At 40.5% G+C, this 23,366-nt stretch overlaps 1 protein-coding gene across 5 annotated transcripts in view; it reads left to right on the forward strand.

Annotated features, from left to right (window-relative positions):
- The first annotated feature begins 213 nt into the window (after window positions 1-213).
- Window positions 214-23,366, forward strand: part of usp25 (ubiquitin specific peptidase 25) — a 37,383-nt gene continuing 14,230 nt past the window's right edge. For 3 of the 5 annotated variants that reach the window (XM_008428287.2, XM_008428288.2, XM_008428289.2), the window contains exons 1-18: window positions 215-446; window positions 6,002-6,079; window positions 6,351-6,495; window positions 6,622-6,745; window positions 7,837-7,999; window positions 11,584-11,670; window positions 13,200-13,337; window positions 14,699-14,775; window positions 15,621-15,694; window positions 17,192-17,343; window positions 18,722-18,849; window positions 18,937-19,032; window positions 19,200-19,364; window positions 20,787-21,028; window positions 21,645-21,715; window positions 21,838-22,066; window positions 22,642-22,899; window positions 23,068-23,207. In XM_008428287.2, the coding sequence (XP_008426509.1) occupies window positions 405-446; window positions 6,002-6,079; window positions 6,351-6,495; window positions 6,622-6,745; window positions 7,837-7,999; window positions 11,584-11,670; window positions 13,200-13,337; window positions 14,699-14,775; window positions 15,621-15,694; window positions 17,192-17,343; window positions 18,722-18,849; window positions 18,937-19,032; window positions 19,200-19,364; window positions 20,787-21,028; window positions 21,645-21,715; window positions 21,838-22,066; window positions 22,642-22,899; window positions 23,068-23,207 (2,409 nt within the window). In that variant the 5' untranslated portion in view covers window positions 215-404. Of the gene's footprint in view, window positions 447-6,001; window positions 6,080-6,350; window positions 6,496-6,621; window positions 6,746-7,836; window positions 8,000-11,583; window positions 11,671-13,199; window positions 13,338-14,698; window positions 14,776-15,620; window positions 15,695-17,191; window positions 17,344-18,721; window positions 18,850-18,936; window positions 19,033-19,199; window positions 19,365-20,786; window positions 21,029-21,644; window positions 21,716-21,837; window positions 22,067-22,641; window positions 22,900-23,067; window positions 23,208-23,366 lie in introns of all 5 variants that reach the window. The other 2 variants (XM_017308661.1, XM_017308662.1) reach the window with 2 other exon arrangements.

Genomic DNA, 23,366 nt, shown 5'->3' on the forward strand with positions numbered 1-23,366 from the left:
ATAAAAAGATAATTGAAAAGATGGCGAACGGAATGTTTTCTGTAAAACAACAAACAAAACAAACAAAAAACTTGTGCTAAATGCATATTTATCTAGCTAATATCTCCGACCGCAGAAAAATTAGAATATGTACCAGATCCTGCTTGCCCTGGCTAATGGTAATGACGTATTTGCGGTTTAGGCAGACATGAAGAATCGATCCCTGCTCTCTCGCGAGCGTAGAGCAATGTTGTCATGCCTGCTGACGAGCTGCGCTAGTCACTCTGCCATGGCGGCCGTAATGTCGCTGATTAAGGAGGGGACGTCGTAGTGTCTTGTTTGAATTCGCTTTTTTAGTTGACGGGTACCGCGCGTGTTTTGTTGCTCTTGGTTTGAATTTAACAGCATTTATCTCCGAAGCGGCCATGACCGTGGAGCAGAATGTCCTCCAGCAGCATTCTCAGAAGGTAAGCCTGTTGTAGAAGATAACTTAACGGTTAGCTAACTTTAGCCTAACTGCATCGCTACATAGTTTTATGACTCAACAACAAACAGGAGTCCGCAAGTCTGCGTCTCGGTTAGTTAGACTGGCATTTAATTGCGGATTAATGAGGTTTTTTGGCAACCTATAGTAAAGAAAACTGTTTAGAACTGCTCAGTAATTCCTCTTTAGTAAGGCCCAATGCTACGCAGCTGTCCAATATTATGCTAGCTGTTTGTTAGCTATAGCTAAAGCTAACGGGACCGTGTTATGACCAATTTGAACCAAGTCCGTCTTTGTGAAAGCTGGCTGCTGTTCAAAGTGTCATTTATAAAACAATAAATTAATTTATGTCGAAAGAGAATAAACTCCTATGCCGTTTGTTTTTCTGAAAAGCAAGCCCAGTGGCTGTTTTGGCTTTATTGATGGTATTTTTCCTCGTCGTCTTATTAAATACGTGTTTTAATTCAACCAACGGGAATTGTGCTGGAGAGTCTTTGGGTGGGCTTCCTTAATCAGTGGTATTTATATATGCAGTGCTGCATAAATAGCAACGCTGCGTCTACGAGTGCGAATGTTTCCTTGGTTACTCATCACATAGCTGATGTCTTTGTTTACAAAGCGTGGCCAACGGCGAAGGCGGCATACAGCCGAGCCCTGATGCGATTGAGTAGTCGGATAGCGAGCAAAGCTTGTGATGGTTCATAGCCGGTAAGGCACATTATTATGTTACATCCCATCACGCTCTCATTTTACCAAGGTGCTTTTAGAGTCCATTCCGTTGCTTTATATCCGTGTATTCACGGGATTTAGCGTGGCCGCCGTGCGTAGCTCCGGTTGTTGAAACGCCGGTTTCACGTTTTGTCGCTCCAGTTATGTGCAGCTGGATGCTGCATAATCACGGTTAAATGTCCTGCTTCTTCATACACTTCTTGTGAATCTGACGTGACTTGGGGTAAAATAACTACGGAAGCTTTCCACCAATGACTCAAACCTAAAAGTAGCAGCGTAACACAAACCGCCCTGACCTTCACGGGGCCTGCAGTTTCAACTTGAGTAACAATAATGACATTTAAAACGCACCTTATTTTTAGTGGTTGGTGTTTGTAAACAGTGCAGACCACGCCTCCTAACACTGATTTCAGATATTAGCAAAAATGTATTATTATTATTATTATTATTTATTATTTAACGCATTTCAAAAAATCTGCTCAGTGTTTGTATTGTCCAGAGGGTTTTAGGAAGTGTCGGGTGTAGCGCCGTTTTCATGTGATGACCTGTCATAGGAATGGACTTTCCTGTCGGGTTGTTTTGTTTTCTTGTGGTACAGAACCAAACAGAGACTGGGTCCACCCTGCTCTGTAACCCTCTGCTGAGCCCCAGTGTTGCTCTGGTGCCAAAGGTGTTTCACTGAGATTAATACGTGTGTATGTGTGCATGTCTGAGTCACTGCTGTTGTAGATGGCATGGCCTAAACCTGTCTCAGGCTGAACCCACAGCATACCTCATTGATCAGGAAGACACCATCCACTCCATCCAGACCTGCATCCATCAATCTTTCTGACGCTGACAGAGTTACATTGTCATGTCAGCCTCTGGCAAAGGGGGGAATTCGCTTCCATTATAAACAGATACTGAGAATGTATGGAGAGTCAGACCCGTTCCTGCTAGATTTCTTTAAGTAAACTAGTTTGAAACTCAAATCTTCTCCTCACACTTCATTTGACTTGGTTATTTCAAGAATAAATGGCGACAAGAGTCGCCTTTTGCTGTGTGTCCTTCCAGTTGTACCGTCTGTGTAAACAAACAGATTTTCCCAACCCAACAACTGGAGACTTAGATCTACGATCCACAGCTGTGACTCACAAATGTTTTCTCCTAAGGTTGTYCTACTACTTAATTTATTCTTTATTTATTTAAAAAAAATATATATTTTTATTATTAAAATAAAAATATCATTTTTATTTAAAAAATATACATATAAATAAAGGCACTGCTCATTCAGCTGGACATCAGTATTTGCAGTAGAGATTAGCAGGTCGAATTGTTTCACACATCAGACCAACTGCTGGGATTTTAACACTTAAATTTTGATTAGTTAATTACATAGATCAGTGTTTTTCAACCATTGTTCCGCGGCATACTAGTGTGCCGTGAGTGATCGTCAGGTGTGACGTGGAAATTATTCAATTTCACCTGCGGTACCGTATTCTCCAGACTATAAGCTGCTGCTTTTTTCCTAAGCTTTGAACCATGCAGATTGTAGCCCGGTTCGGCTTTTCTGTGGATTTTTCTTCAACCACCAGGGGGCTCTCTAGCAAGAAGTGAATCATTAGAAGTCAAAATTGTAAATCAAAGAAGAACGCGCTAATTTTCATTTAGAACAAACATCATGCTAGCAGCAGGCATGACAGAGAAATGTTTTCGAACTCGTATGATGCAGCTTTTAAGTTGAGGGCTGTCGATCTGGCACAATAGGAGTAAACTCGGTGTGAACGAAACCATGGTTCAGCTTTTGAGACGGAGTGCTGCGTCCTTAATGTATCCAGCAGATTTAGTAGGACGCAGCCCTCTGCTGCCCTCTGCTGGGTCCTTGTGGAAAACCGAGAGCAGCTTCCAGTTTTTTTTTTTGTTTTTTTTTTTAATTGAAGGTGCTAGTATGGTGCGCTCTATAGTYCGAAAAATACGGTAATTGGTTTTAAAAGATTTTTTTGAAAATGAATTATCTGCAAATAATGCCATCTTCGAGTGTCTCTGCTGTAGCAGTGACTAGCGGCGTAATCATGTAATTTTCTTACCACTAGATGGCAGTAGGTACAGAGCATTTTACATTAAAACGAGAATTAGTGATGCATGAATGTTACRGGTAGCGGTGAGAGCATCTTATCTAGCAAGACTGTGATGGAAAAGACAGTGAAGCTCAGCAGTAGTTGGAAAGAACATGAGTCCATTTCCCACAACATATCTGTGTGAAGTGAGCTTCTCAAGCCTGGTTACTATAAAAACTAAAAACAGAGAGAGACTGAAAGCTGTGGAGGAAGAGCTTTGTCTTTCTTCAGTTTCTGCCAGAAAATCAGCTGTTTTCATCCAAACATGCACAGGTTTCACACTAGGTGGGTAAAATATACAGATGTTGACATTTTGTACATGCAACTCTTCATATTGTAACAGTGAATATGAAGTGAAATGTTTCCCAAATATTATTGCTTCTTTCAGAATAAGAATTATTTTCTGTATTCCGTCTATCAGAATGCTTGTGGATTAGTTTGTAAAACAGTTTGAAGTTTTCTACAACGTCTTTAAATTTAACTCCACAGTGTTGTGGTTTTTCACCAAAATTTTCACCAAAAACTTGTTTTTTATTGAAAATGTTTTATTTTCTCGATGTAGCTTTGTTTAAAAATGCGATTATTAAGTTAAAAACCTTGTGTTTATTTCGTTATAAATCAGTACAACAGCAATGGTACATTTTCACTTGCTAGTCATTTGCTGTGCAGTGCTTGTTGGCTTGTCTACTCCAAAACTTATGAACTTACACGTTCCATGCCAATGTTATATTTAGCCAGTTAGTCTCACAGCAGCAGATGCTCAAACTGGACACTAATGACATCAATCAAAATGTTTAGCGATATTGTGATTGCTGTAATTTCCAATGTTATTGTTGTCACTGGATTTTCTGATATTTGTGGCTCTAGTCCAGGTTGCATGTTGCCTTAATGAAACAAAATTGATTAAATATTCATTTTGCCAGTTAGATTTTCATTAAACAAACTCTATATATCTTCTGACAAGACAAGTTTATGACTCTAACATAATTCCCAAATGGTGCAATAGGAATAAAGAAAGGAGATGTGTAAAAAGAAAACATGTAAAAACAAGAAATGCCTGAAAAGAATAATAAAAACATAATAGAATCTCATGCAGACACATTGAAAGAAAAGTTGGAGTGACGTAACTGATCTCCCTTTTTAACTCAGATCTGGATCATTACATTGTTATTTAGCATTTTACCAATTTTTCCAACACTGTCGGCCTTCTTTTTTTGTGCCTGTTGCTCTTATTTTTTTCCCAGCTGAGATTTTCTAATAACTTTTTGTGAATTTTTTCTACTGAGGTAATGCTGTGATGCATACCTGCATTGCAGAAGCAGCAGCCACGCAGATTTCCACTTTCCACTTGTCGGATGAAAGTTTCATTAGCTTAGTGCGAGTGCTGCTGTGCTGCTGAGTGACATCACGTTATTTCTCCAGGCGCTACGTTTTTTTTACATTTTATTTTAATTACCTTTTTTGTTGTAACTGTTGTAGATTCATAAGAGCGCCTTTAAAAAGCTTCTGTACAACAGTGCTATCAGTCAGTCTCACCCTGAAAGGCATTATTTCCAGTAGAATGTGGCCTGAGGAAACGATTCAGTCTGCAAATTATTTGTTTTTATCTTTGTGTTGTTGCAGTGAAGTCAATAAGGTCATTATTCATTATATTTGGTGGAATTAGTCCAATCATGGGCTATTTAGCTTACAGACTAGACCTTGTGGATTTGATGGAAATCTAAACGGTACGGCGACTTTCCTATTCATGACGGTTATGAATAAGATTTTTTATATAATTAAGATCCCAGATTCATTTAGACGAGTTCATGCTCTCTTTATTGTGAACCTTCTGGTTTTGAATGGGATTCACCGCGACCACTATAGGATGTTTGATGCAACAGCAGAATAACATGAGAGTTTTAGGGACTTGAATGTCATGGCAGACAAGCTAAACAACAAAAATAGGACATTGTAGACCATCTATAACTTTGAACATATTTCATTCCTTTAAAGGTTTTCTGACTAAAAATAAAATTCTCCACGATTTTCTTAATTTTAGAAAGTTAAGGAATTTTCCTAATTTTAGGAAATTTAAAATGATGAAACCAAACCAGCCACTGGCCGATGTTTCCATCGACGATCTGAAATATCGCATTAGATAAAGTTGACAGAAACTGAGAAATTCAAAGTAACTTCCCCAGTTTGCCAAAAAAGTTTTCTATGCTCACTTGACGTGGCTTTTGGCTTTTCCAAGAAAAAAGTTGATGCGCTAACGGAGAGATAAAAACACATTTGCTGAAAATGTTCTGATGTAGCGAACTTTCCCATCCACTGGAGGGTCTGTGCCTTACCAGAGGTACAAAATGCCAAACCTCCAACTTGTCTGCTCCCATTACTCAAGAGTTGCAGCATCTTGCGATGAAGGCTTGTCTGTCAACAGCTTCAAATCAGAAACAACACATCGACTTTTGGTAACGACAAGGAATTATAGTCGGTTTCCTTTGAACACAAGATGTAAGGACTGAATGACTTGTTCATCCTGAAATCACAGACTAGAAATGCTCATCGCTGCCAGCTGGCATTTTGCTGTTATTTTTGTACAGTTTGCTGACTTTCTTTGGTTCCCATCTTTGTTTTCCATTTGTAAAGAGAATAATCAACCCAATAACTCAGCCAAGCTTCGCCTGGAGCTGCATTTTTTAATCATTTTTCTGTCTCTCTCTTTCGACAGCACCAGCAGACGCTACTAAACCAGCTGAGAGAGGTCACAGGCACCACAGACATTCAGCTGCTTCAGCAGGCTCTGCAGGTACGGCTCAAAGCAAAGGCCACCTCTCTCTCTCTCTCGCTCGCTCTCTCTCGAAATGTGTCTCTTCCCCCCTGTTTGTGTAAAGCCGGGGTTAACATTTCCCCCCCTATTTATAGTTTACTGCTAAAACGACACATATCCCTCTTAAGTCAAAATCTCATGCAGTTTGTATTTGATTCAACATAGAAAGTGTAAAATAGGTCTTTAACTTTTCCTGCTCTGTTAACGTTCTATTTTTTTTTTTTTGTTTGTTTGTTTGCTTTCACTGCAGGTGAGCAATGGAGACGTGGCTGAGGCCGTGGCATTTTTAACAGAGAAGAACTCAAAGGTTCCTCAGCAAGATGAGACTACCTACTACCAGACTTCCCAGGTGGCCAGCGACAGATATATCAGCGTCGGCAGTCAGGCGGACACAAGTAAGCACATTACCTCAGAGTGGGATCACACCAAGATGACTCTAATAGCAATATGTGCAAACGTTTTGCGGAACATGAAATTTCCGTTGATGCCTTTTGTTGTTGCTGCTGCTGCTGCTGCTTCAGATGTAATCGACCTGACGGGGGACGATAAAGATGACCTGCAGAGGGCGATCGCCCTCAGTCTGGAGGAGTCCAGCAGGGCGTTTAGGGAGACGGGCATCACTGATGAGGAGCAGGCCATCAGCAGGTGAGCTCAGGACAAAGACAGTGGAGATTCTATTCTGTCTAACTCTATGCTTTGTGCTCTGAGCGATGTCATGCTCTATTTGTTTTACATCATATTTAAAATTCCTAATTGCACTTTCTGAATTATTTGCTGCGGTTTATTTTTTACAAGCAGTCAGCCTATTGTTTGTCAGTTTGTTTTTTGTTTATTTTAAATGGGCTGTTTATGCTACTAAAAACTGACTGAACAAATGAAAGTTGTTTTTTTTGTACATGCTTACAAACTTGTGAAGCTATTGGTGTATTTAAGTGTGCTGTACTGGTGTAGTTATCAAATACATTTATAATTCACAACATATATGTCTGTTTTAAAAAAAGTTTGTGTTTGGTTGGTTGAACACAGGCATGTGGCTGAAACCTGCTAGCCCATAATTACCAAGTAGAGCAGCAATCACAAGATCTGCCAAACTCGCTTCATCCATTATTCACAGCCAATTTCGCCACTTCCGACAGCGCAGAAATTAACATCCAATGTTAATTTCTGATTATATGTGACATTTGTTCAGACTAAAGTCGCTTTTAAAATCATCAAAACGTCCCGACATATGTGGCCTTGATACGATTGTAAAAGAAAAATCAGATTTTTTGTGTGAAAGTCGGATAAAGGTTAAATTTGGGCTAAAATGTCAACTCTGCCGTTTGCAGGTCTTGTGATTGTTGTTTAAAAATGATCCTAGCTTGATTAAATGGATGGATTGGTGTAACCTGCATGATTGCTGATGGGTGGAGAAAACTACAACAAATTAAACAACCGTCTGAAGAGTAGACTGTTGACAGGAACAATTTCAGTTTGAGTTGTTTTTAATAAATAAAAAAGAACTAAAACAATAATACGTCTGACTAGATGTTAGTCTCACCTTCAAACTCACAGTAACACGCCATCTTTTTGGATCAGGTACAGGAGCTGTTGATAACATCATAGAACTTCACTCCAAAAATCTAGACTTTCCCTTTAATTTTAGCAGACGAACTGTAATAAAACTGTTATGAAAAGCTCTGTTGTCAAAGTCAAAAACTTTTTTTTTTTATGTTTCCTGGTTTTTGTTCTTGTAGGGTTTTGGAGGCCAGCATAGCAGAGAACAAAGCGAGTCTAAAGCGTACCCACACAGAAGTATGGAGCGACTCGCCCAACCCACATGACAGAAAGAGGATAGACAGCTGCCCAGTGGGTCTGAAGAACGTCGGCAATACCTGCTGGTTCAGTGCTGTCATACAGGTAAACTATTGGTCCAAACTAGAGTTGCACAAAAAGGAATGGCATCATCCACATAATATAAGTGTTTGCAATAGTAATACCTAATGTTTGATGAGTATTATATTCCAACTAGGAGGAACTGCAATTATTTTTCAGCCTGTTGTATGAATATTTGGTGGTGGTGGAGATATCTTAAAGGGGCAGTATTAAATAAAATTGTTTCATTTTAAATTTTTTTGTTGAGCTTGACATTATGTTATACTGTTATTCCTTCATCAAAAACATACCTGTAGTTTTGCCTTGATTCCTTCGTGCATGTTTGAGAAATCCTTTAGTCTCTCATGGCAACCATTCAGCTGTGGAAAACGCTTGGTGGGACCAAGTACCACCTTCAAATTACGAAGCTCCTCCTCGGAGCTGCTGCAGTTTCCAAGCTTTCTGTACCGCAAATCCCCCACTCAGCTCCATCACACTAGCCAGCAGCAATTAGGTGGAACTGTTCATCTGCTGAGCTCATGTTGGGAGCTACTTCTCAGCACAACGGTAGTAAAAGCTTTGTTAAAGGGTTAATGGAGAAGCTATGACTTCCTGAAAGTGGAGTTTTTAAAGGGGCAGAGGCCCAATTTCAAGGCGGTAAATTATAGTCAAATTTGTTCTTAGTTCCAATTTGATATATGTAGCATTTTTATTACAAATGGAGATGACATAGTTACACGATTGTGCTGTAAAATGATACTTGTGTGCGGAAAACGCATAATCTTGCCCCTTTAATGAGTATTATGGCAATATTAAAATGCATTAACGCCAGTGATGTATGCGGGAAATATTTTGTCAGGGCATTACATTTGCTAACATGGTTTCCCCTTTTATCAACCTTGCTTTCAAATTCAGAAGTAATTTAATTTCTCTTCAGTCTTGGAATCCTTCACACTGAAAATACTATAATCAAAACCTAAAAACATTTGTGTGTGTGTGTGTGTTTGTTTTTTCTTCTAAATCCTGTTTGATCTATTCTTGTTTAGTTCCATGGGGTTGTAGTGATGTGAAACTCTAATTACTGGAATTATGTCAGCTGTTATAATGTCAGAAATCCAGGGAAGGTTAATCACATCTCATGTGCTGCTGGACTTGGTGGTAAAATGTGATCTGAGCTGAAATATGCCAAATGAACACTGGATACACCATCACATGATGCTTGGCTTTTGCCTGTAATGTTATCCATATGGCTAAGAAGACGGCACTGCTTTGACCTGCTCACTTTGAAGTAAACAACTTTATTTTTCCTTTTTTTTTTTTCCTGGTAGAGAAAAAGTCCCAACCTTCCAAAGACAACACAACGACATACCACTGTAATTTCACTAATTTATCAGATTAGATTTGATCAGTACTTTCATGTGTCAGTGTTTGAAGTATCTAACTCTTTTCTGCTTTCTGTGGTTAAAATAACTCATTCAACTCTAGTTATCTTACTAATAGTAAGATCTGTCTAAAACAGGGGTGTCAAACTCGTTTTCATTTCATGCCACGTCAAGATCATGCGTTTCCTCAAAGAGTAGGTTGTGGCAAAATGTATTGATAAAACTACCAATGAACAAACTGTTAAAACATTACAACAGTTTTTTTTAAATGAAATCTTTAGCATCCTTTCACTTTGATGTAATTTGGCACAATACAAATAAAAACTGATTTGATTTGACTGATATAACAATTTTTAAGTGCATTTTGAAGTTCTTTTTATGCATCACTCTATAGAGTCTTGAGGGCCAGATAAATGGTTATGGCGTGCCGCAATTGGCCCACGTGCCTTGAGTTTGGCACATGTGCTATAAAATAATCAAAGTGTGGTCGCAGGCAGTAGAAGTTAAATCTATTATTGTCTAATATATCTGTTAGAGCCGAGGTATTACTGTTGAAGTCATGTGGACTCTGCTTAATGTTACCAAGACAACCAGTCAATTTAATACACAATGGCAACCCCAAAGGGACAACCTTAATCTCAAGAGATCTACACTTTTTGGCTTATTTTCTCAAAGGTATATAAAACTTGAGTCTTGAATCTAATTTTTTATTTATTTTTTGCTTCATGAGTCACTGACACGTAAAGGGACAGACATGAACTCCTGCAGCTCACTTATTTGACTTCTGATCAGCTTATCAGCCCCACTATTGAACGTCCTAAAATAAATCGGTAGCAAGCATTTTTCCAGCTTTCTTCCACCACGGTTCAACCTACAATAATTAGCTACGGCACAACATCTGACGCAGCAGAGAGAAAATCAATTTAAATGTTTTTAAGCGGCTTCTGCTTTCCATCTAATTACATATCAATATTTTAGCCGCACTGTTTAGTGTATTGTTGTTTTGGAGCGCTGTCGGATGAGTCTTTATAGAAAGATGACGTGTGAATAAATTAAGCGTACAAATGCTTTGCAGTGGGGCTTCTTGTATAACTGCAGTAATGCTATAGAAGAAGTTGTGTTTTCTCATAAGTCACCATAGCAAAAGTGGCAAAAACCCAAGCAAATCCACAAGACTTTAGACTTGTAGTCCTGGTCTGAGAATCGACTCTTTAACGCAGCCACAGACTTCTGCTGCTGCACGTTTTACTGCAAAAGGATTAGCTTGATTAATAGCTAGTGATATTGAGGGATTATGGGACGTTAATGGCTCATAACGATGTGTTCACGCTAGCTGTAGCTTCAGAATAACTACCACATGAAAGTCTCTTCATATATAAGCTATTTGTTCTCTCGCTGATAAGCTAGCTGCAACATCACAAGGATAGTTTTGGGTAAAATAAAAGCGCTTCCTCTTTTGTTCTTTCAGAGGTTTAACATTTTCCTTTATTTGCTTTCAACTCCTTTATTTTGTTCATTATGGTGCAATTTGTTCCTTAAATTTGAACATCTCGACTAAAATTCAGAACGAAAGTTTTAAATGTGTATTTAGGAAACAGTTTCCCAATATTATTAAAATGTTCTCAGCTCAGAGTGAGAAGAAAACTTTCCAAAGCATAATTAGTGCAGTATATAATGGAGTGAACAATATGAAGACAGAAGAAACAAGTGTTGGCTTAGACATTACAAAAACTGAAAAACATTGATTCATTCAGAAATTCAACACCAACAGTTTTTTTTTCTGATTTTTGTCTTAGAGCAGAAACGCCTACTTGTGTTTCTAAGGAGATAAACATCGGATTTGAAAAATTTTCAAAGTATGAATCAGTAGATTTTTGGATGGAAAAATGAATGTTAACAGATAAGTATTACGAAATATTAAAAGGTTGAAAGATGATTATCAAATGTCCCTGTGGTAATTCAGGCTTGACGATAAACAGGGTAGGTTTGGAGACCTGGATGATGTGGTTTGGACAAGAAAATTTCAGTCGCTAGAGGCATTACACTCAATTTGGAATAAAACCAAGACTTATAAACATATCTGGAATAAAGACACTTTGTAGAAGGTATTTTTTCTACCTGTTTTTGTGTTAAAGCTCTTTAGTTTGTTTTTTTTCTCAGCCAATGGCATTGCATCCTCAATTCTACAGCTGCTGATGTTTCACGTGGAACGTTTCTAACACAGCTTCATTTCTTCTTGCTCTCCAGTCTCTGTTCAACTTGCTGGAGTTCCAGAGGCTGGTTCTCAACTACTCGCCACCCGCCAGAGTCCTTGATCTGCCTCGCAACCAGAAGGTGAGTTGAAACGTGGAAGTGAAGCTGAAGTAACATCTTCTAAGCTTTGTTAGCACAGCTGCTCTTAACTGGAGCTAGCAGTTCCTGTGGAGACGGATGGAGTTCCACAATTCAGAAGCTGCTGTGTTGGGTTCTGGGGACACCGCTTGGGTCATGTCGGCTGAACGTTTCACATCCTGTATCCATGATGGAACAGCTTTCGGATTAGAGTAAATTACTTTAACCACACACTCGGCTCCAGAGAGCGGTCCTATAGGGTCGGCCTGCTGCTGATCTGATCTAATCCTCTGCTACGGAAACGTAATTTGGGGCTGACCCTTCTTCATCTCGACACCCTTCATTCTAATCACTGGCGCTTTGCTTGCGTGTGAGATTGCTGGAGGTTGTTGGTGTGTTGGACTTACATCAGCAACGCCGGCCTCCCCCTGTTCCTCACTCCCTCCAGTGGAGGAAAGTCAGGCTGTTTGGTCCGCTTTAAACCGACCACAGTTTGTTTTCTCGGATGGTCTGCTTTGTTTGAAATGTAATTTTAGTCTTGTGACTAAATTTCAATTCAGTTTTAGCTGCCTTTTAGTCACCTTTAATCGAGTTTTTCTCGACTTTTTGTCCGGCATTTTAGTCGACTTAATTTCCTGTAAATTTAATATATCTCCCAGAGGAATGCTGTTTTTATAGTCACTTGCATATTTATTGGATTCTAGCTGATTAAAGCAAACGTGTGATGTGAAAACTTTAAACCCGTATTATTTTGTACTCTGCATTCATGTCGCCATGGCAGTGTCTCATTCTCTTGTCTGTTCTGATTCATCTTAAAAAAAAACTGCTATCCAGATCTAAAATTAAGGCCTTAAATTTGCTTAGAAAATGTAATTTGGACTTAAATATGTTAATGGCAGGGCTTAAATTTAATCTTGCATGTTATGTTTTTTTTTTCTTCTTGTGGGACTTTTCTGCCAGGCAAAAGTTTGAGTCACATGCAGGCATCTTCATTGCGTTGTGCGACTTGAGGCAGTTGAGGCTACCGCTAACTAGCTGCTAATATAAACTTACTACCTTTTTTGCATCTATCATGAGTTAGTGCAAATTTATCGCCACTGGCTCTCTTCTGTTGCAAACCCCTAAGATGCTGCATGAATTCTGTGGGGAAAAAACTCGGCACTACGAGGGATAAGACTGTAGAAAGTCATATGCAGTGTGAGAAATATGAAACTGCTTCCAAAACCACAAATGGACCCAAAAATATCCCCAGAAAACGCTCACCACTTCTGCTACTACTAGCACTGATCCAGGAGTTCGACACAGACTCTGAAATCAACGGTTTCATCTCGCAAGAAGTACCATTTCTCTCCTTAGTTTTCTATTCTTACGCGCTTTTCAATCACAAGATGTGATTGAAAAGCACTGATTTATTTATTTTCGATTTCAATTTTCAGTGAATCCTGTCATACCTTTAGTTTGATAGATTAAGATGTTAATCGATTGATTGATTTTTATTTCTTTTTTCTCCTACTTGTGTTGCAACAACTTAGGAGCACAGAAATCTGCCCTTTATGCAAGAACTGAGGAACCTGTTCTCGCTCATGGTGGGCTCCAAAAGGAAATACGTGGATCCGTCCCGGGCAGTGGAGATCCTCAAAGACGCCTTCAAATCCAGTGAGTCACAGCAGGTAAGCCTCTTTCTGCAATGACCTGCTCACCATAGCAACGTGTTGTCCAGCTGCCAAGTCAGAGATCAGCGCGTTGATGCAGCTTGTGTCTTCTGAGGAGCAACAGGTTTTAAGCAAACTTGACTAGAGCCTGGTTTCTGATCAGATATTTAGAATTACCATGGCAACCAGCGTAGGCATCTTCTTGCAGTGTTTGTGTTGCTTTTTGATTTTCTTGTAAGAAAAGTTTTCGCACGGCCTTGAAGGTTTCCACACTTATCCACATTACAAAAACAATTTTACCCCATTTGGTTCTGATACCCCTAAATAAAACCCACCAATTGATTTCGGTTTATTTATTTGGAGCCAATTTTCATCAAATGCAAAACTACTTTATTGATCCCAAAAGGAAATTAAATTATGTTGTAACTCATATTAATCGAAAATTCATCAAAGAGTTATCGTACGTGGTGATCTTCAGCTCTGACTGAAGAAACACTGTTTTTCTATCAGGTTTGTCCATAATTTTCTTTTTCTTTTTTTCATCTTAAGTCACATTATAACACAAAAGGATCTAAATAATAAACATAAATATGTTATCATATCAGTCCAGCTTGTGGATAGCTTCAAATTCACTTACATATGTTCCAGTTTGACCCTGTTTTTAAAATGCAATTAGGCCCAGTTTATTATTTCAATTGTTAAAAGAAGTTATTCGTCTTCCATAAGCCCAGTTTCAAGGAGTCATTAACTTTCCAGAAATCCTTCCCTCCTCTTATTGACGTGTGGTGACAGTGGGAAGGAACAACTTCCTTCAAACGATGTTAGCGGCAGCTACAAGCTTCATGTCTGCTTCGTGCTTCTCATTGGAGCAAGTACACTTAACCTCTTTAATCTACATACTATTAATCTTCATCCCCTGTGAACTCTTCCTCCTCACAGGACTCTTCATCATTGAATTTGACAAACACGTTAAATGCGCATAACTGTTCGTTTTGCTCCTCTCTTGGCCGTTTGTTCTTAGCCAGCACTTTTGCAGAAGCAAAGTGAGGTCGACTTCTGGCCTCTGCTCATCAGTCTCCTCTCTCCCCTGAGTTTTAGCCGCGTCTGATAGGCACTGACCCGAATTACCAGTTGATACTGACGACTTGGAGACAGAGAGAGAGAGAGAGAGAGAGAGGGGCAGGCCTCAGGGAATGCAGGTTATCTGTGAGGTTCGCCAGTCTGTGAACTCCTTGTCAAAGACGAGTCGTCTTATTTCGAAAGCTGATGGACGTTGTGTAAAGCACAGGGATTGCACTGGTTTGATGGTTATAAGGGTAATACTGAAAATGTTTACCTGTGTGTGCGCGCGTGTGTGTGTGTGTATGTGTGTTTAACAGCAGGATGTGAGCGAGTTCACCCACAAGCTGCTCGACTGGCTGGAGGACGCCTTCCAGATGAAGGCTGAGGAAGACAGGTAACCTGTCCTTGCCGTGGTGACGGATACTTCCTGAACCCTTTCACGTGTTGTCACGTTATAACCACAACATTCATTTTATTTTATTAGGATTTTATACGATGGACCTCTGCAAACTTACTTGTGACATAAAATACATTAAAGTTTGAGGATACATAAAGTGACAAACCCACAACTGCCTCGTTTTATGCTGCGGTTTTCTTCTGACTCCAAACACGCACCTCAGTGTAATAAGCAATTAGTCGAACTCTAGTGTTAGATTCCTTTTTGCTATCGTGAGAAGATTCAGTTGCTTTTCACTAACGGAGCTACTTCACAATGCGGTGCTTGATATTTAAATTTGAACAGTAAACAGCAGAGGTGCGCCAGTAAATCCACCACAGTTTTCTTAATTTTGCGAGATCGGCCAAAACCTGGATGTGAATCTGATCTTACCTTTGCCAAAGGACTAAAACCACCCAAGTTATGTCTGCCAGGGTTAAAAACAGTCACCCCGCTGTTGGCAACTTGTTGAATTTGTCGTATAATTATAGACTTAGACAAAAGTCTATAATTTTTGGCCTGCAGTTTTCAGGCCAAAATCAGCCTGAAAACTGCAACCTGTGCACCCCTAGTGAACAATCCCACCCCAGCAATTCAGGTTTTGAAGATCTAATATTTCTATTCAAACTGTCCCATTCACTGCACACGTATGCTTTCGTTTTTTTACCACTAAATTATCGCCGAATGTTTGAAATCTGCCCCGATTTTCACCTCAAACAAGCAGATGTGGTGCTGGGCGATTAAATGAGGGAGACGCTTCACGCTGAGGCTTGTGTTTTCTGAAATAAGTATTTCTTTTACAGCGTGGGAGAGAAGCCAAAGAATCCGATGGTGGAGCTTTTCTACGGCCGCTTCCTCGCCGTGGGTGTGTTAGAAGGTGAGAGCGAGTTTTTAATTTAAAACAGTAATAGTAAAGAATCGGACATAAATAGAGCTTTGGTGTGGGGTCTGATGTCGGTATCCACAAAGCAGGCGAGTCCTTGCCCCCAGTAATGAAAGGTGCCCTTGTCTTAATGAGATGAGCTCCATGTAAAACAGCAGAGCAGTTACATTGATCGCGGAAGACCTTGATGGCTGATTGACATTGTGTTTATTATGCACGACACGCTGGCCCAGAGCCACCAGAAGCCGGGTCTGTGGACTCTGCTGCTCGCAAAATGTCCTTCAGCGCCTCATCTGTATGTCTGCTAGCACGCTCCCTCCTCTTTTTTTCTGGCTGGACTGATATCAGTATGTGGCGCGTGCTTCACGGTATTGATAAAACGACAATACAGACACTCGGTGATAATTGTTACTTTTTAAGTTGATCCTGAAACGATCCATCACAATACCAGTCCAGTTATCTCAATAAGAGCTGCTCCATCTTCACCGCCGGCCTTCAGGAGTTTTGGAAGTACCGGTGGAATCACAACTTAAGTATCAGACACCAGGTGAAACATATATTAAGAATTTGATAAAAAAAAAAAAAGTTTTATTGTTGTTTGAAATATAAGCAAGGTCCCTGAATGATTTCTGCATAGCTTTTGCTACATTAATGACGAGCAGTTGCTTTGTTGTTTTTATGCAATGTCTTCCAAATTCAAGCCGGATGAAGGAGCATATCTGGTGAAATTCATTTAGGTAACGAGGGAGGGTGTGGCCAACTCTACACCCAGGTGTTTATAATTATTAGGTGGCTTCTATCCCTCAAGTTAACATGGGCAAAAGGAGGAGATGAGATTTACTCAGAAAAGTTCAAAATTCTCTTTAAGAAGTTGCCAGGTTATTGGGGCGTAGTCGCAGAATGTCTTATTGAGTCATAAGCAGTGCAGGGAGAGGGGGAAAAAATGCAGATTAACTGCCAAGGATTTGAAGAGAATCAGCTGTGGAGCTGCAGGGAACACGTTCTCCTCCAGCGCTGCATGATTCCAGAAATGCTAGCATGTTTGAGTGGAACAAATAATTTTATTTTGCATTATTCTTTTTTTTATTTTTTATTTAGTAATGCAGTTGCAACCAGAAGACATAATCCTTCTGTATATAAACATATTTTTAAGAAATTATTAAACGGACCCGACATTTTCTGTCGTCATTGTGGCATTTAGACAACAAAAATAATTTCAGTATTTCTAACCGAGCTAAAATCAAGACTATTCAGTTTATGTCAACTTCTGGTTTCAACTGTATACGTTAAACTCTATTGGAATCAATAAAATTTGTATCCAGATTAGAAAAAAAAAGTGATCAGCCATTGAAAGGCATAAAAAGTCAGTTGCTTATGATGGAAAAATATATATTTTTTTATCGTCCCTTGTCAGAGGCTAGAGTTTTGGACTAGTTTTACTAAGAGAGTCTGATGACGTACAATCCGTCTCCTCTGTGTGGAATCCCTCAGGGAAAAAGTTTGAGAACACAGAGATGTTTGGCCAGTACCCCCTGCAGGTGAACGGCTTCAAGGACCTCCATGAATGTCTGGAGGCAGCGATGGTGGAGGGGGAGATCGAGTCCCTGCACTCAGCAGAGAACTCTGCCAGATCTGGTCAGGAGGTAAGAGATGAAACAAGGTGGACATTATTATTTTCATAACTGTGCTGAGGGACAATCCATTATGCTGCAGTTATAAGTGTTGGTTTAAGTCTAGACCAGCTGGTTGTATTTCTTCTCATGATTTCCTTTGCTCAGTTGCTGAAACTGAAAAGCTGAAGGAATCTGTCAGATTGTTTTCCAAAGCCCTTGCTCTTTTTGTGACACTTGTTCTATTTTGGATTTGCCCTCTGCTTTGACACAGTCTTCACTTCACTATCCCAGAGCAGTTGTGAGCAGCTAATTATCAGGTCAAGGTACAGATGGGTACAGCCCTGTGGAACTGGGTGGAGGGACCGAGGTGGGGTGTAGTAGAGACGACTCCTTTGACATCATATCGGATCAGACGGTTTCCTGTAAAGCAGCATAGAAATGTAAACCACCAAATGCAAAATGTATCATCTTGTACGATTTAGCGTTAAATAACTGACAGTTTTTAATACAACCTTTAGATACAATTACAAAACATGTGTAAGACTTGCAGTAGAAATTGTAATTGTTTACATAACCAAGAAAAAAAAAACTAATCATGAGAGAAGCTGCATTGTGATACTTGTACTACCATGCCGGACCAGTAGGAGGCGATACCCCCCCCCCAAAACCCAGTGTGCTGAAAAGCGCCTCGGGTTTTTTTTTAGCTGAACTTGCCTCGGTGGTGGTAACTGTTGCCCTGTCGTGCCACCAGGGGGGGCTGATGTGTCTATGTCCTCCACTGGGGAGGTGCACACTGGCTTACTGGAGGCGAACTCCATGGCATACTGGAGGACATCTGCCAGAGGATGTGACTGGAAAATGCACGATTCCCTCCGTTTATGGTCAGGGCTTCATCACTGCTTTACAAACTGGGTTATTACCAGCAGCCTGACAAATGTTTGGTTTACTGTGCTGATGGAGTCCAGCAATAGCTTAAGAGCCACTTCCTGTCATATTTGAAATATCCAACAGTGAGACAGATTGTGAACTTAAAAGCCTCCACCTTCATATCAGGGCTTATTCCACTTTAGAACGATGCAGCAACTGGGCAACAATCACAAGACAGACTTCACTTTAGCAGGAAACATTGTTGTATTTTTTATATCGATGTTTAATGCATAAAAATCAGTTGTGTTGCTTTAAAGAGTAATCCAAGACTGTTTGCACTCGGTAACAAGAGGAAATGTGTGTATTTTTTAAAAAGTAATTCTGGTATTTATTACCATCTCTTTACAAAATCCCACTGTTCCTTCCAGAGAGTAAAGACACTTAGACATATGCAAGTTGTCTTTTATTTTTTTAAACTTTTATCTATCCTTCAATATACAGCAGCAAAGCGAAATCACCTTAATGTGACATTTTCTTTCAGCACTGGTTCACGGAGCTCCCTCCCGTGCTGACCTTTGAACTGTCGAGATTCGAGTTCAATCAGGCGTTGGGACGACCTGAGAAGATCCACAACAAGCTGGAGTTTCCCTCCATGCTCTACATGGACAGGTGATGGTGAAATGTTAACATTTACCATTATTAAACCGTTTGCTGACATGAAGTGTAATTGTAAATAAATCCTGCTCTGCGCTTCAGATACATGGACAGAAACAGGGAAATAACCAGAATCAAGAGGGAGGAGATCAGGAGGCTGAAGGAGCATCTGACGGTGCTGCAGCAGCGCCTGGAGAGGTACGCTCTACTAAAACCTGTTGACCCCTAGCAAGGTCGGCAGAGTTCCCCTAGAAAGCCCTGGGCGGAGGTTTCTCTCTCTGACTGGAAGCTTTCATCATCTTCCCTTTATTCCCCCTCTCCTCCTGTGTTTCCCTCCATCATGGCTCGCCTCGGTTTCCTTTCAGATATCTGAGTTACGGTTCAGGCCCCAAGAGGTTTCCTCTGGCAGATGTCCTCCAGTATGCCATGGAGTTCGCCTCCAGTAAGCCAGTGTGCACCTCCCCAGTGGAGGACATAGACACATCAGCCCCCCCTGGTGGCACGACAGGGCAACAGTTACCACCACCGAGGCAAGTTCAGCTAAAAAAAACCCGAGGCGCTTTTCAGCACACTGGGTTTTGGCTTTTGGGAAATATTCATGGGTTGAATGAATATTGGATGGATGGATTTTACTTCTCATAACTCAAGGAGAGTTAAAGTATGGAATTTATTTTAAGCAGGCAAACCCAAAAGAAGATGACTAAACAACCACTATTTCCAACTGCTTTCCAACAGAGTTTTCTATGAGGGTGGAGCAAATGCTTTCTTAGAATGAACGTCATTGATGTGGTTTCCAAAAAACATCCTGATTGCTTATTGAACTCTCAGGGATTTATTGGGATTTTTCCACAAAATTTGCTCAAAAACTGTAAAACATTTAGGAAGAATCACTTTTAAAATGCATTTTTAGCTACAATTATAGTCAGGCAGCTTGTTTGGGCACCATTTGGAAAGTTCACATGAAAACTCTGTGGATTCAGCTCTTAAACAGTCTAAACCTGCTAGTATTAACGTTGATGTGGGAGAAGCCTTGTGTAAACACAACCTCCCTAAATACTAATCTGTGTGTTACTTCATTCTGGCTCATTCTGTGTCGCGGCTCTGTGGCTTCACAGAACCACCAGAATGGAGGTAGTTGCATATCTGATAACCAGTAAAGAAAATAACTTGGGTTTTCAACAATTTTGCACACGCACAAAACCACAAAAGGGCTTAAAAATTGTTGCTACTTTTACTACTGCGGGTCTTTGCGCCTGTGGAGGCTGAAAGTTTTTCCTTTTGTCTCTTATATTCAGTCAGATTGGAGAAAGATCTCATGCCAGTATTGCTTTTTCAATACACAGATTTTCTATTGATTTCAGGTTTAAAGCGTCTCGTACAAAATGCATTAAAAAAACCTATGCCAAAGTATTAAACTTCTAAATAAACTATCAACAACATTATATTATTTATTTGTTGTTCTATCTCTGGAGAAATATGGGGCAGCACATATAAAATCAACACTAAACCTTTGTGGCACAAAAAGCTACAAGAATTTTATATAAAGTGAAGGCTAGAGAACATAATAATAATAATTGTTTATTCAATCAAATATTTTGAAACTAAAGGATTTAGTAGAAATGCTATTAGTCACGTTTAGAGCTGGAAAGAGTTTATTGCCCATTAATTTCCAAAGGTTCTTAAGCTCAAGTGACGGAAATAACAGAAGGAAGTACAATTTTAAAAGTAAAACTGTGGGTACTACTTCAAAGCAAATGCGCATTTTGGTGTGTGGACTAAAATTATGTAACAGTTTTGAATTGATTTATATTCATTTTTTCAACTCCTCATCCAAACACTTGATGTGGAAAAAGGATCAAGTCATAGACGCTTCTGAGTTAATGACTTTTTTTTATTTTGCTCCTCTTCCATAAAGCTCAGACTTATTGGTTGTTTGTTTCCTTCCGTCCCAGCAGCACAGCTGAGCCGGACACTGCCCCTCCCCAGGAGAGTTCGGGCCCTGCTTCTGCTCCCGCCGCGGCGCCCCCTGCAGCCCAGCAGCAGAGAGTTCCTGTGCACAAGCCCTTCACCCAGTCTCGACTGCCGCCCGACCTCCCCATGCACCCCGCACCGCGCCACATCACAGAAGAAGAGCTGAGGGTGCTGGAGGGCTGCTTACACCGCTGGAGGAGCGAGGTGGAGAACGACACCCGCGGTACGTTCCCGTCACGTCTTCGTCGCGGCTTCCTAACTAGAGACACACCGATCCAATATTAATATCTATGTCGGTACCAATGTCCATAATAAATTCTAGCTCGAATATTGGTGACAATAAGGGTAGATCTGTTCAGGCTAATTCTATGACGTCACTTTATTATTTATTTTACATCATATTTAGAATTCCCAGTTGCATTTTCTGAACCATTTAAAAGGTTTTTTTTGCAGTTTATTTTTTCCATATTTGACCAAGGTAGTGGACCTTTTGTTTTTGTTAGTTTATTTTAAATTGGCTTTTATGCAATTAATTTCATTGACAAATTGTGCTGTTTTTACATGTTTGACCAAGCTTGTGACTGGTGCATTCAAGTGTGCTGTACTGTTGGAGAATTATCAAATAAATGTATTGCAGTGCTTTTATGTGTGTTTGAAACATTTCAGGTCAATTCAGCACCATTTTTCTGTATCGGATCGGTATCGGTGGATGCTAAACCTCGGACATCTGTATCGGAATTGAAAAAAGTGGATCGGTGCATCCATATTCCTAACAAAACTTTATGCTGCGTGTTCCATTAAATTATCGCAATATATTAACGTCCTGCTCTTCTCATCAGATCTACAGGGCAGTATAACCAGAATCCACAGAACCATTGAGCTTATGTACTCAGACAAATCTATGATGCAGGTGAGTAGAGTTTTTTTTTTAAATCAAAACAAAAGAAAAAAAAAACCTTATCAGCTTGACGCTCCGTTTTCTCGTCTGCATTTCTAACGCCCTTGGCTTTTTTTTTTTCTTCTTCTTCTCAGGTTCCATACCGGCTTCATGCAGTGCTGGTCCATGAAGGCCAGGCTAACGCCGGCCACTACTGGGCCTACATTTACGATCCTCACCAGCGCTGCTGGATGAAGTACAACGACATCTCGGTCACCAAGTCGTCGTGGGAGGAGCTGGTCAGGGACTCGTTTGGAGGCTACCGCAACGCCAGTGCCTACTGCCTCATGTACATTAACGACAAGAAGCCGTTCCTCATAGAAGGTACAATCAGCACTGGTGTCATGTTTGACGAACATTTCTAGATTGTTCCTGTATTAAAAAAAAACACAACCAAAACTCCAAGGCATCAGAACTTCAGACGCTTGTTTACGTAATAAGTCATTAAAAAACATGATCCTCCAACTACTTCCTGTTGTCTTCTGCTTCCTGGGTTGCGCCACCAGCAACATCCAGTTGTTGATTACATGATTTCTGTGATGCCAAAAAAAAAAGTCATTTTCATTGCAGCTTTGGGAAATAAACCAATTCAAATACGACCTCATCCCAGTGGCGAAACTTGCCAAAAAAACTAGAGTTTCTTTAAAAAAATATCCATGTTTCCATTGAGCAAATTTATTTTCAAAATGTCAAATTTGCGTGTTTATATGGTCAATGGCAACACATTTAGTAACTTGTAGCATTCACACCCCCCCTCCCCCGGATGGGCGCGTAGCGACAATTGCAAGCGTTGTTGTTGACGACAGTCCCTTAGACCGAGCATGCATAGAGACTTTCTCTATTTAATAAAGCTTCACACCTTTTTCCCACATGATGATCAGTACCCCACTGTTTTGCAGAAGAGTTTGATAAAGAGACGGGCCAGATCCTGAGCGGCATGGACAAGCTGCCTCCAGACCTGAAGCAGTACGTGAAGGAGGACAACGAGCAGTTCGACAAGGAGATCGAAGAGTGGGACGCCATGCAGGCCCGCAAGGCCCAGCAGGAGAAGCTGGCTCTGGCTGCAGCAGCTGCGTCTGCAGCCCTGTCCAGCACCTCCACCTCCACTTCCTCCCCACAACCCATGAGCATTGAATCCAGCCCTCCAGATAACACTGGTAGGCGCCATGAGACTCATCAGAGCGGATTTGAAATTAACGCTCATTAGGAATTTATTAAAAGAGTTTTACCTTACGCAGTCTGTTCGCTTCCTTATTTCAGTTATTTATTTTTTTTGCTAAGCCAATTCTCTACTGCACTCTCATTTATCTGTTGCTATTCTGCAGTAGCCCAGCAGGATCCGGAGTACCTGGAGCAGCCGTCGCCCACAGGCGACTTCAAGCACCTGCAGGAGGACACGGAGAGGGCCATAAGCAGAGCGGCCGCAGAGCAGGAGGACCGGAGCCCTGAGGTCCTGCTGAACGCTGTACGTATGGGCTGCAGGGCGGCGGTGTCGCGACTAAAGCTTCTAGGAAACGTCGCGTTTCACCAAAACGTTCCATTTCAGGTCCCTCATTTAACACGCAACGTCTGTGTCAAAGAGAAAATCCACTATCAATAAAAACTTTTACACGCACGCACGCAC

Source organism: Poecilia reticulata, linkage group LG14 (genome assembly GCF_000633615.1).
Source record: "Poecilia reticulata strain Guanapo linkage group LG14, Guppy_female_1.0+MT, whole genome shotgun sequence".
NCBI classification, from domain to species: domain Eukaryota; kingdom Metazoa; phylum Chordata; class Actinopteri; order Cyprinodontiformes; family Poeciliidae; genus Poecilia; species Poecilia reticulata.